The sequence below is a fragment of the Eumetopias jubatus genome, unplaced genomic scaffold (assembly GCF_037043125.1).
Source record: "Eumetopias jubatus isolate StellerSeaLion01/CBP00866 unplaced genomic scaffold, mEumJub1_p1.0 scaffold_10, whole genome shotgun sequence".
Taxonomy (NCBI): domain Eukaryota; kingdom Metazoa; phylum Chordata; class Mammalia; order Carnivora; family Otariidae; genus Eumetopias; species Eumetopias jubatus.
The window spans coordinates 116,097,775-116,110,363 of record NW_028274816.1 but is presented as its reverse complement, the minus strand read 5'-3'; the positions used below and the strand labels follow the sequence as shown (position 1 = coordinate 116,110,363).

General features: G+C 36.8%; 1 protein-coding gene across 1 annotated transcript in view; it reads right to left on the bottom strand.

The window, feature by feature from the left end:
• CLTC (clathrin heavy chain) overlaps positions 1 to 12,589 on the bottom strand; it is a 60,201-nt gene that overhangs the window by 1,508 nt on the left and 46,104 nt on the right. Inside the window, exons 19-31 of the mRNA XM_028109036.2 lie at positions 11,351 to 11,496; positions 10,930 to 11,113; positions 10,566 to 10,758; positions 9,742 to 9,899; positions 9,390 to 9,554; positions 9,162 to 9,269; positions 8,913 to 9,080; positions 8,632 to 8,781; positions 8,406 to 8,537; positions 7,971 to 8,081; positions 6,905 to 7,075; positions 6,330 to 6,551; positions 1,176 to 1,251 (exon numbers count right to left, since the gene is read on the bottom strand). Of these exons, the coding sequence (XP_027964837.1) occupies positions 1,176 to 1,251; positions 6,330 to 6,551; positions 6,905 to 7,075; positions 7,971 to 8,081; positions 8,406 to 8,537; positions 8,632 to 8,781; positions 8,913 to 9,080; positions 9,162 to 9,269; positions 9,390 to 9,554; positions 9,742 to 9,899; positions 10,566 to 10,758; positions 10,930 to 11,113; positions 11,351 to 11,496 (1,984 nt within the window). The remainder of the gene's footprint in view (positions 1 to 1,175; positions 1,252 to 6,329; positions 6,552 to 6,904; positions 7,076 to 7,970; positions 8,082 to 8,405; positions 8,538 to 8,631; positions 8,782 to 8,912; positions 9,081 to 9,161; positions 9,270 to 9,389; positions 9,555 to 9,741; positions 9,900 to 10,565; positions 10,759 to 10,929; positions 11,114 to 11,350; positions 11,497 to 12,589) is intronic.

The following is a 12,589-nucleotide window of genomic DNA, read 5'->3' as shown; positions in this document are numbered from 1 at the left end:
TCTCAGGTCAAGATTGCAGGGTCATGCAATCAAGCCCCAAGGTGGGCTCTGTACTCAGTGGGGAGTCTGCTTAAGATTCCCTCTCCCCCTGCCCCTGCTCTCATGCATGCGAGATCTCTCCCTTTCTCTAAAATAAATAAATAATCTTAAAAAAACAAACCCACTGATTTAAACACACCTAAATAGTAATGAAATGAAATGGTAATCTAATGCATATCTAGCAAAGAATCTAGTCCTAATTAAGAGAAAACAAAAATAACAAGACATTTAAATATGCGTTAGATATGAATACATTAAAGTATACAACCTGTTTCAAATACTATGTTATGCCCCCAAAGTATTATTGTTCTTACTGTGTTTCCTATCTCAAATATGTCAAACATCTTGCTCGAATCTTTTAACCTGCTTTAATCTAATCATCTTTAATCTACTTTTACATTTATCTTCTCCAACTTTATCAAAACTACAGTCCTCTAAATTCCCCAAATCCTTTTTATCTACAATAAAAAGGAGATAACTGTCATAATATATTTGTATATTACCATTTCCTTTAGCAAGCTGGTCACAATTTTAAGCTTTCCTCCAAAGAATACCTGGCTATAGTGCTATAATTTATATCCTTCTAATTCATTGTTCAAATGAGTCTGTTCACCAAAAGTGAAAGGGAAAAGGGAAGTAGTTCAGAGAAGAAATTAAATTGCCTTCAATATTCAGTGAGAGTTGCAAGATCCTCTCTCTCTGGAAAGTTCTCTAATGGAAATAACCCAGTTCTCTGCCCTGGTTAGAACTTAAAGAGAAAATGTACTCTTTATGAAAAGCACACTAAAGACAGCCTTGGCATGTTCTCTTACCTTCTGCACTTCTGAAAACTAAATTCATTAATATTTTTTCTTAGTAATTTACGAATCAATCAGTGAGCAGGCAATAGGAAAATTTAAATTATGATCTTAAGTGACTGTTTTTTATGATGTCTTTGCATTTAAGATGACCTTAATGAATAATGTCAATGTCTGCTTTAAGACTGTTTTCAGAAAAAGATGGTAGAATTATTCCTAAATCAGTGAGCCTTTGGCACTTTAGAAACTTACTATATTTCTGTTTTGAGGTAGGATCCCTAAAGAATGAAAACGTCTGTCTACTACTTTTCTGTAGGGTTAAAAAGAGAGCAAGATTACCATAAACAATAGGTTGCGTCTCTGTAGCTTGTTCTTCCTCTTTTCTCAGTGATTCCGAAGCATCTAACTTATCCACCTGGAGAAAAACAGGTAATGTTACTTAGCACCTCAAAAGTATTACAAACCTAGGTTTATGGCAGAAAGTGGAAAAGCCTTAGTATGTTAAATTTTGTCAAAATAAAACAGACTAAAGAACATTCTCAGGCCCCCTCAAATTCATTGGCAATGTTCACAGTTCAGTCAAGGTGATTTTTAGCACTGTCATTATAAACCCTCAGGAAGGAGGGATTTATAAATGCCATAAAAGCTCACGCCAGGCTAAAACTGGGCATGCTAGGATGCAGCCAGCCTGAGGGAGGGAATTAACGAGAAGGAACCACTTTTTCAAAGGAAGTTTAAACCATATCATAGGTAATAATAATGAACTCATGACCAGGCAAGACTTCCCTCCCCAAAGGAAAAGATATTCAAAGAAGTAAATGAGTTAATGACTGGACAGATACTCATTTGGAATAAGCTATCTTTTGCCAACTGTGCACAGTTTCTGCTGATAATTGTTTAGAGGTGCAGACTGAAGTTAAGACACAAAGTGGCTCCATATTCCATCTTTTTAGATAAAGACAGGCTGCATGTTTTAATGCTCTATTTTCTAAGAAGTAGAAATAGTAGTAGGAATGCCTAATTTTTGCCCCAATGTCCTTGAGGAAGAATTTTTTTTTGCTTTTATTTAAGCAAAGAAGTAAATGGCTATTACATGCTAACTACCCTAAATAAAAGTGGATAGTATCAGACAGAACTAATACTGTGGGAGTCCAAATGTTTAAAAAAATAAAGAAAAAAATGAAAGAAAGGAGCTGGAATACACAGGTCCTTCCACAAGCTAGCTGAGTGACCCTGGCAAACCAGTACACTGATCCTCAAATTTCTGTATAATGATAGCTGAATAAGATATTCTGCAAAATTTATTCTAGAACTAACATGATTTGGTTCTCTAATTCTGTGAAGAACTGGGGAGAAATATTAGGACAGTGGGCTTATGGGATGTCTATTATACAACTTCCACCTGCATTTTAAACTATATTTGTCTTTTAAACTATATTTAAAAGTCTATCATTATACTTGAGGTAAAACCAAAACTTCAAATTTTGATGTTATCTATTACTCATGGTTTTCAAAGTCCTAAGTGCGCTGGGTGAGATGAGGGGCAGAGTGCAGGAAAAACTTTTAATGAATGTTCATGGCATATTCCTCAAAAAGGCAAATAGTGAAAACCACAAAAAAAGACATGCAGACTTCAGTGAAGAGCTATAAAGACTGGGTCCTAAAGAGGTTAAAGTAGCCCATAGTTTCTATTTGAAACTATTTAAAATAGTGTGTGTGGGGGCGCCTGGGTGGCTCAGTCATTGGCGTCTGCCTTCGGCTCTGGTCATGATCCCAGGGTCCTGGGATCGAGGCCCGCATCGGGCTCCCTGCTCTGCGGGAGACCTGCTTCTCCCTCTCCCACTCCCCCTGCCTGTGTTCCCTCTTTCACTGTCTCTCTCTCTGTCAAATAAACAAAATCTTTAAAAAAATAAAATAAAATAAAATAAAATAAAATAAAATAGTGTGTGTGGGTCTTCACAGGTTATTAAGGTCAGGACAGTATGTTGTATTTTGTCCCATATTAAATATTATAAATGTAAATCAAATGCATGCTAGTTTATCAGGGAATAATTTGAGAAAAGTAAGTTTGAGAAGAAAGTTGAGATGCCTTCAGATAAAATGTGGTTTTTCTACACTAGGAAAAGGGTTGGTCATGTTTTTGTATGCTATTTTCCTATTTTATAGCCTAAGTGTTCATGTGTTAAAAATTACCCCAATATCAAATTAAAAACAACCATGGAGAAGTACCATACAAAATACCCAATATTTGGCATTTAAAATTAAAAATTATTTCAGCTGTATACTTTAAAGCAAGTCTGTGCCATCAGGGTCAGATAGGGTTTTGCTAACTAAACAGTATCCAAGAGTAAGCTGAAGAGGTTATACAAAAAAGTACATGGATGAGTGTACATAACTTCCAAGTTATTAGAAGAAAAATCAAACACCAACCAAAAAAAAGTCACCACTGCATAATACATTTCCAGACTTTTCAAGGAAAAGAATCTGAAGTGAACACATGTTTAAACATTAAGGTCAGAGGTGAATCTGAGTCAGATGTTCAAGAAAGACGTCCTATTAAAGTAGTACACTGAAGATTTAGAAGAACTAGCAATATCACAATGCCCAGGCATGGACACAGGCAGGTTGGGCATAGGGGAAAAAAAACAAAAAATAATAACTCTGAAGGAATAGCATCAAATTAAGCAAAAAATTTTTATTTTTCTATATAAGAGGACAGCCTCTGGCACAGCAACATCCAATTTTTATTTCCATGACCCAATTTAGATTGCTCAAACAAAAAAAAAGCAGGGAAGGCTTTTATGAACACAAGCTTTTGTTAAGAGCTGTAACAAAAGTTTCTGATCCTTGGATTTAAAAAGAAAAATTAGAGGTAAGCATGTCACTGAGTTCAGTTCCATCTGTACTATTAAAAATTCACTATAATGTAAAAGGCTTTTCCACAAAGACTGCAATATGCTGCAGAGGAAAAGTTAACATGCAGTCAGTTATTTTGGTGTATGTGTGCATGAAAAAAAGGCAAAAGTACTGAAGCAAGAAGTGAGATCTGAAGATGATTGTTGCTATACAGGCTCTCAAGAAACACACACAGCCCACAGCAATGCTTTAAGAGTTTCAAAAGTAGTATGATGTAATTGCAATGACTGTTGTACATGCTTGATTTAAAACAATGCATAACACTGCAGTTCAATTACCTGTTTTTCACACACACGCTTTCTAACTGCCTTGCTTACTAGCTGCTGAAGGGCCTCACACACAATGCATTTTACTCAGGTTTGCCCTAAGTTCCAATGGTGATTCCAGTTTGGTTCAACATAATCCCAAGGCATTGTCCCCCACCCAAATTCTTTCAAATTTGTTTCAACTTTCCTTTACCTTCCCACCCTTTTATTACAACAATCTGATACCAAACATAAGTTTGTTTCTTATACTGGGATGGAGACAAGCCAATGAAGGAAGCAGCAACCAAAAGGTGCCTAATTACAGGAAGAAGTTAATATTGCTTTGTTATATACAGAAATACTCCATGTTGCTTAGCAACAATTATAGCAAGCTACTCTCATGATCAAAAAAGTTTTGATTCTTCTTGAAAATGGACTAGCACCATAAGAACTGGACACCTGGAGAAACATGAGGAAAGTCTCTTCGGAAGCAGCTAGTATCTCTTGTACCTACTTTCAGCAAAAAATTAGTAAGAATCAAGAGATCAGAAACTGGATCACAGTCCTTCAATACCAAAAAAAAAAAACCCCAAAAAGCCTTTTAGGGCATATATATACATACATAAATTCAACAACTGTCAGGCAAGCTCACAAAATAAAACCAGAGGCTGCTTAAATTTCTTTAGAGTATTATGAAAATCCTATTATGGTCCAGATACCCTGACAGGGAAGAGAAATTTCCTGAAACTTTGGAATTAATATGGAAACTCACCATGCTCGGTTTTTAATAATATATTTAAGAGAGACTGTGAACCAACTACTGATTAGCCTCCTTCCCTTCCTAAAGCCTATTAGCAGATTAGTAGCAAACATCTACTAATGTCCTACAGCTCTATTATAGTTATGTTTCAAGGGACTTGCAGAGGCTTTAGTGAAAATTTATTGGGGGGGAAAAAGCAGCAGCAGCAGTGTAGAAAAGGAAGGGGAAAAAATCATGCAAATTCCTTAGACTTAGTCCTCCAGACTTAAAGATGGAAAAGAATCAACTTTCACCTTTTCCTTTATTGCATCAACCTGCAAAGGAATTCAGAAGGTGCAGCTTAGAAAAAAATCAAATTCCATATTGAGCATAAAAAGGTAGAATCAGCAACAAAGATTTAGGGGAGCAACATCTAACCACAAAAAAAGGCATGAGAGAAGTGAAAATAAAGGGCATACTGGAAGCAAAATTTAGAATTTTTTTTAAACTTCAGAGCTTATTGCAGAAGAATTTATGCTAGAGTCAGTGTGATAGAAAGCAGCTTATCGCTAGTAAAACTTACAGCATTTCGGTTAACAGCAGCTTAGAGCCAGGTCTCTTAAGTTGGCATTATGCATATGAAAAGAAGCTATTCTCATCTATGGCTAATATAAGGCAACCATTTTCTTACACCGGACTTCAAGCCGTTTTTATACCGAAAATGTTAATTCTTAAAAAGTTATAACTGAACACAATGGTATCTACTTAGATGGCAGCCTAAGGAAATATTCATACTGGGGGCTATTAGTAGTACCTTTTTCCCCCCCTTTACTCAGGCATGCTGAAGAGATCAGATGTGAAACTGATTTTAATAAGCATGTTTTGCTTTAACAAATGGATCCTTTAGGACCATTTTAAAAAAATGTTCTACAGTAAAAGAGCTAGTAACTGTTGAGGATCAAGGGAGTAAAAAAAATATTATGACACCAAAAAGGGACACTAAGATTAAGTGAATTTTGTAAGATGATTATACCCACAGCTTGTTTAATGCATTTTGAGGTAATATGTTGTTAATTATTAACCTGCTATGACATTTTTAAATTAGGGGTTAAGCTACCAAAATATTGAAAAGATAAATGGGATGTTATAAAGAATATAGATTTTGCTTCCCCAGAAGAAACAGGCAGACATATTAAAGTCAAGAAGCAACCAAATAAAAGGGAATCTATACTACTAAGTTATGGATATCTGAGTTATAAGAACGGATTTGAGGAAGATGTTATTTTGGGCAAAAAAAAATCTTTTTAGTAGAGGATTAAAAGAAACCCAAACATACAACATAGGCATAACACTATTTACCCTCAGAAATACATGGGAGGGTAAACATTCTGACAAGTTATGTTTGAATTCCCTTTCTGTTCAATGTCCTCTGTCAGACACTACAAATTTCTGGAGAACAAAAATATTTTATGACAACCAAATGACTTACACTTCTACTAGAGAAAAAACATTTGGAAAAATAAATCTGCTGCATGTGGAATTTTATATATCCTAAAGATAAGTAGTTCTGAATACACCCAGAGGCACCATTACCTTTGTCAAGTATTCCTTCATGACCTGGATGAAATAGGGCATGGCAAAATCCATGATATTGTGCCTCCATGCAGTTTCCAGGACAACATCTGGCCTTAAAAGATCATAACAGGTAAAAAGACAAGCTCCAAAGCACTCTCTTTTTTCTTCCTGCAAAAACCACTGTAGGAGTTCTTCAGCCAACTCAGTATCTTTAGATTCAGAGGCATACTGCATTGCATCCTATTCAAAGGAAAGGATGAAGGTCAAACATTAAACTCAAATATACTAAACTGGCAAAACGAGTAATACAATGGGTGAGAAAAACATCACCGTCACATCATTTAAACTGAAATTTGCTGAAAGAAAAGATGACAGGGTAACTTTTTTTTTTAAACAGAGGTTTTGAAATAAACAGAAGATGACCCCTAGAATCAAGAAAGTGACTTAATTACCATCCCCCTCAAGTGGGAGCTTACAGGCAATTCTCATATACTAATACTTGTATAGACCATAATCACTTCAGATATACATTTTTAGGGTCAGACAGATCTAGTACTTGATTTAATAGGCCTGCCCCCACCAACTTTATCCACCTTGTACAGGCTATCTTTCTTGCACAGCTCTACACTCTGTTTCCAGCGATTGTTGCCTTTGAAGAGATAAGCAGCAATTCTTCTGAACTCAATGAGTTCATGTTTTTCCAAACGCTGAGCAAGTGAGATATTGTCAAAGTTGTCGTAAGCATCTATTGATGTTCGCAGAGCCTTAAAAAAAAATCCAATGCCAAATCAGTTTTAGTTTAAAATTTGTTCCATCATTTTTTATCAAAACGTCATTACTGTATATGACTTGACCGACATGCTATATGATGTGTATGTATAAAATACAACTTGATCAATGAGTCTTATAATACAATAGCCTAGATTCAAGCATCGAGCCAGAAAGTTGCAAGCTGAACAAGTATTGAGGTTCTTCAATTTGACTATGTAACAATAAAGTCCTCAAAGGTACTATAAAATTTCTAAAGGTACAATTTTCTCCATGGTTTTCAGTATCAAGAACTAACTTGCATAGTTATGAAAATGGGAGGATTTTAATTTGGAGGATAAGATCTTATGCTTTAGAGAAACTCCTGATCCAAGTAAACATGGTATTTAGTAATAACAGATCAGCATGAGATCTGAACCCATCATGTTGACAGTAAGAGAAAGAAAAAAGGCAACTGGCTTAACCTTAACTCTAATTTTGTGTTTGCAAAATTCTTCACAAGGCAAAGTTTATTAAGAGACAGATACTAATATGCTATTGAGCCAGAAAAGCAGTGAATAAATACACTTAATACCAAGTAAGTTTTACAGACTAGTTAAAAGATCAAAGACTTTTGAACCTCACCTAAAATCTAGATGCTTAGAGACAAAGTATAACCACAATATTTTTCTAAAGCATTAACTAAGACATGATCTAAGCAAAATTCTGCAAACTTGGCAATTAAAATTCAGATTTATCAACCCTGAAAACATAACTAAATTCAGATCCTAGGCATCTAAGTACCTCCTGCTTACAACCTAAGGGATAATGGGCTTTTGTACCCCAAAACATATCAACTCAATGACTCAATCCTAACTTGAGTTTTGAGATGCAAAAACTAAAAGGTTTTACCTGATAATCTTCTTCTGTAATGAAGAGGTTGTTCAGTGATTCATTCACAGATTTGTTATTGTGGTTTTGAACTGAACGCAAATACGGTTTCACCAGTGGTAGCTGTTTAACCTTTAAAATAAAGAGTTTTGTTACAAACATAGCATATCCTTAAAGTTCAAAGAAAGTTACTGAAATCTGTCTTAGTTCCTTGCTATGAGATTCTGAAGGGTTTTTTTGTTGTTGTTGTTGTTTTTTAAGATTTATTTATTTGACAGAAAGAGAGAGTGCACAAGCAGGGGGAGCAGCAGAGGGAGAGGGAGAAGCAGGCTCCCCACTGAGCAGGGAGGCCGATGTGGAGCTCAATCCCAGGAACCTGGAATCACGATCAAAGCCGAAGGCAACCGTTTAACCAACTACGCCACGGCCCCGAGGTTCTGAAGTTTTTAAAATTACCTTGCTGAAATAATTTACTGCACGAGTATGATCCAACCGTGGAGACAGCACCATCAGCAAATCATTTAACAACAGAGGCTTGAATTCTAAGTAGAACTGTATTGCTCTGTAGTATAGTTCTACATTGGCAACCTAAAATTGGGAAAAATCCATATGTAAGTTAAGAGTTATTTCCTAATGAGCTCTCTCCTTTCGAAGCTTCTATCTTCTGAAGCAGACCACACACCTTGGTGATGATATCTTTGAATTGCCCTTCTTTCCATGCATCAGTTGGATGATTCATCATAGTAATTATGGCATTGTCATATTCTTCATACTTGTCATATAAAAACACCAATTCTGCCCAAAGATGAGCTTGTTCTGCAGCTCTAAGCACCTATGTAAGAAAGACTGAATTGCTTTAGATAGGAGTCTGTAATTCTAGCAAAAAGCCTAAAAAAGGAAAGATATTTTAAAGTTTTAGTTACAGCTATAGAGCCACCTCACAATGTTAAAAGGTTGGGTTACCTTAGGAATATTCACTCTGGACCAGAACAGCTCCAGGTGCTCCCTCATTTTCTGTGGCTTAAATTTAGAATATAGAATAGCCAATTCGGTAAACATTCCCATATGAGCTCTCTCAAGTCCCAATGCTGCTTCCAACATGGTTATCAGTTCTTCAAAGTATCCTCGATCCTAAATAAGGGAAATACACAATTAAAGATAAGACTATCTGTGGCAATAGCTCTCAATTAATAAGAGAGTCCTGTTCATTACCTGATAGTAGTTGATAAGTTCCTCCAATTCATCTGCATGTACTACTATATGAAGCCCACACATCTGAGCAAGACGGAACTCCTTGCCATCTACACAGGCGAAGCAGACCTATCACAAAAATTTCAATTACGTAAACTCAAATATAAACATGGCTGGTTAATTCAATTAATCAGTTTAAAGAGATTTCTAAGAATCTTAATTCTTCACTCAAACTGGTGTTGAGATTACCTCTTTCCATGTTCGAGTACTGTTAGCTTTCCTAGCTCCATCAACAGCTGCCTGATATTCACCCAGGTGAACCAGGGTAGATGCCAAGCGTCCAAAATTGGAAACATTATTGTACAATAATTTAGCAGCATCATACATCTTCTCATCATAACAACGGTCACCAACCTGAAACAAACACAATCCATTTTCAGTAAGTGTAAACTCAATCCTCTTTCCAAAGTCACAACTCAATTTAATACTGAGAAACATTTTTTCTTGGAAATCATCAGTTGTGATAGGTTAGATACTATTTAAAAAGTTGCTTAACAGTTTATTTTTACACTCTGAAAAAAAATCCAAAGAGGAAACCCACTTGTTGGATATGAGCATTATTTGGCCCATTGATGAACTCTTCTAACTCTGCAAGGCGGTTTGTTTTAGCCAGGGCAAATATCAATTCTGTCTCCACATAGGACTCACGAGCCTTCTTACGGGCCATCTGCAAGTACTTCACTAGTTCTTCCCAGTTTCCTAGTTATAAAGAAGAAAATAAATCCAAACACTAACATCCTAACATTCACCTTTTCACTCAAGTAAATGAGAATTGTTAATTTCCTTTCTAAGGAAACAATATAGACAGTAACAAATGTAAATGAAGAAATGTATCTAAAATGGCAAAATTTCTATTACATTTCTGTATCATCACCGACCAAATGAATAGCTGAATTCCCCTTTCCCTTAAAGTTGTAAGATTAGAACTCGTTCAGAATTTTATGAGATTTCACGGGTGTATGGGTGGCTCAGTCAGTTAAGCATCTGCCTTTGGCTCAAGTCATGATCCCAGGGTTCTGGGATCAAGTTCTGCATTGGGCTCCCTGCTCAGCAGGGAGCCCGCTTCTCCTTCCCCCCACTCCCCGCTTGCGCTCCCTCTCGCTCTCTCTCTCAAATAAAATCTTAAAAAGAATTTTACGAGATTTCAAAATAGAAAATTAATCTTCCCTATGGACCTTTGTAAGTTCACAAAATGCAGCCCCCCTATATGTGGACAGATGGAGTGCTAAATGTTTTCAACAAGTAACCACGTAGTTATTTCACTCCCACATAAATTCAGAATAGACCAGAATTTTAATGCTTAGTTTAATCATAGCTTAGGTACATTTTCTGAGGTCACAAACACATAAAAGTAAGAAGTCATACCACTAGTGTTGGCAGCCTGAACAACCTCCATGTAGGATGAAGGATCATCTGCTTTGATATAAGAATCAATGGCTTCTTTCACCATTCCTTTCTGCAACTGGGCTTTTGCAAGCTGACTCCAGACTGCAGGTTCATTGCAGCGTTCAGCAAACTCATATGCCCGATCCAAATTTCCAATATGTTCAATCAAGACCTAGACAACCAATTTTTGAATCTGGGTTATAGCAGAATGAATCGTGCCACATAGCAATTACATTTAAACAGTTAGGATTTTATTGCTTTTCTATTGCCAAAGCAATCAATTATGCTGGGCCTAACAGCACAATGCATATATTAAATCAACTCAGGCAATCTGAAGATCTACCTGAACTGCTGAAGTATTGACATCAAATTTTCGGAAAATGGCAAATGCTTCTTCAAACAACTCATTGCAGATGGCGATATTGGCAATATCTGGGGCATCATAATTATCCAGGCGATTAATATACTCCATAACACGTGTACGGTCAGCCTTGATTGCAGTGAGGATGAGGAGGTTTTGCAGATTCCTTTTAAGAAAAAAAAAATTTGCATTATTTCAAAAGTTTATTAGTCATAAAGATTAAACCCTGTGGCTATGAAGAGTTTTTTTGTCTCAAAGGCAAGGTGAGAAGAGGAGGGTATTAGAAGAGTCAGAATTCAAACAACATTTTCTAATCTTTGTCTCTGATTGTTCCTTCTCAAAACTGATAGGCCCTAATTTAAGACTGAATATAAATAGCCAATGGGCCCTTCTTATAACATACCTGTGTTCACTGAATACAGAATTATCAAGGACAATTTTCTCCAGCAGTTCAATGAGTTCATTAGGAAGGTCTGCAGTCATAAAAGCCTTGACAGTTACTGACACTTCTTCAGGGTCCTGAGTCTCAGACAAAGCTGTCTGTACAACCTGCAGAGTATATAGACAAATATATATATATAGGGAGTTAAGTACTGAAAATCAAGGTGATTATGAAGACATTATCTATTAAGAATAAGCTGGCATCTCAGTAGAAAACATGGAGGAGAAATACCTTTAAATTCACCACACAATGGTTTTTCTACACAAATCCACATATACCCACATGTGTACTTCCATCCTAATTATATAATTTTTTTCTTGATTAAAATATTATGCATAATAACCACTCCTCATCATCACGTTCATGGGGTAAATATGAATTCAACTACATAGATGTGGCAACAGGGGACTCAGTAATTCCTCTATTTTCGGCTAATTGTATGGCTCTCAGGTGCTTCAATAAATATTTTTTCCAGGAAGATTTTTTTTTTTTTTAAGGTTTATTTATTTACTTGACAGAGAGGGGGGGAGAGGGGGAGGGGGAGAGAGAGAGAGAGAGAGAGAGAGAGAGAGAGAGAGAGAGAGAGAGAGAGAGAGAGAGAGAGAGACACACAGCGAGAGAGGGAACACAAGCAGGGGGAGTGGGAGATGGAGAAGCAGGTTTCTCGCTGAGCAGGGAGCCTGATGCGGGGCTTGATCCCAGAACCCTGGGATCAAGACCTGAGCCGAAGGCAGACGCTTGACGACTGAGCCACCCAGGCACCCCTCCAAGAAGCTTTGTATCTAAAATGAAAACTTTCCTTAGAAATGCTTCCTAGATATTATGCAGCCATCAAAAGGAATGAGATCTTCCCATTTGCAACGACGTGGATGGAACTGGAGGGTGTTATGCTGAGTGAAATAAGTCAATCAGAGAAAGACATGTATCATATGACCTCACTGATATGAGGAATTCTTAATCTCAGGAAACAAACTGAGGGTTGCTGGAGTGGGGGTGGGGTGGGAGGGATGGGGTGGCTGGGTGATAGACATTGGGGAGGGTATGTGCTATGGTGAGCGCTGTGAATTGTGCAAGATTGAATCACAGACCTGTACCTCTGAAACAAATAATACATTATATGTTAAGAAAAAAAAAAGATGGCAGGAGGGGAAGGATGAAGGGGGGGAAATCGGAGGGGGAGACGAACCATGAGACGATGGA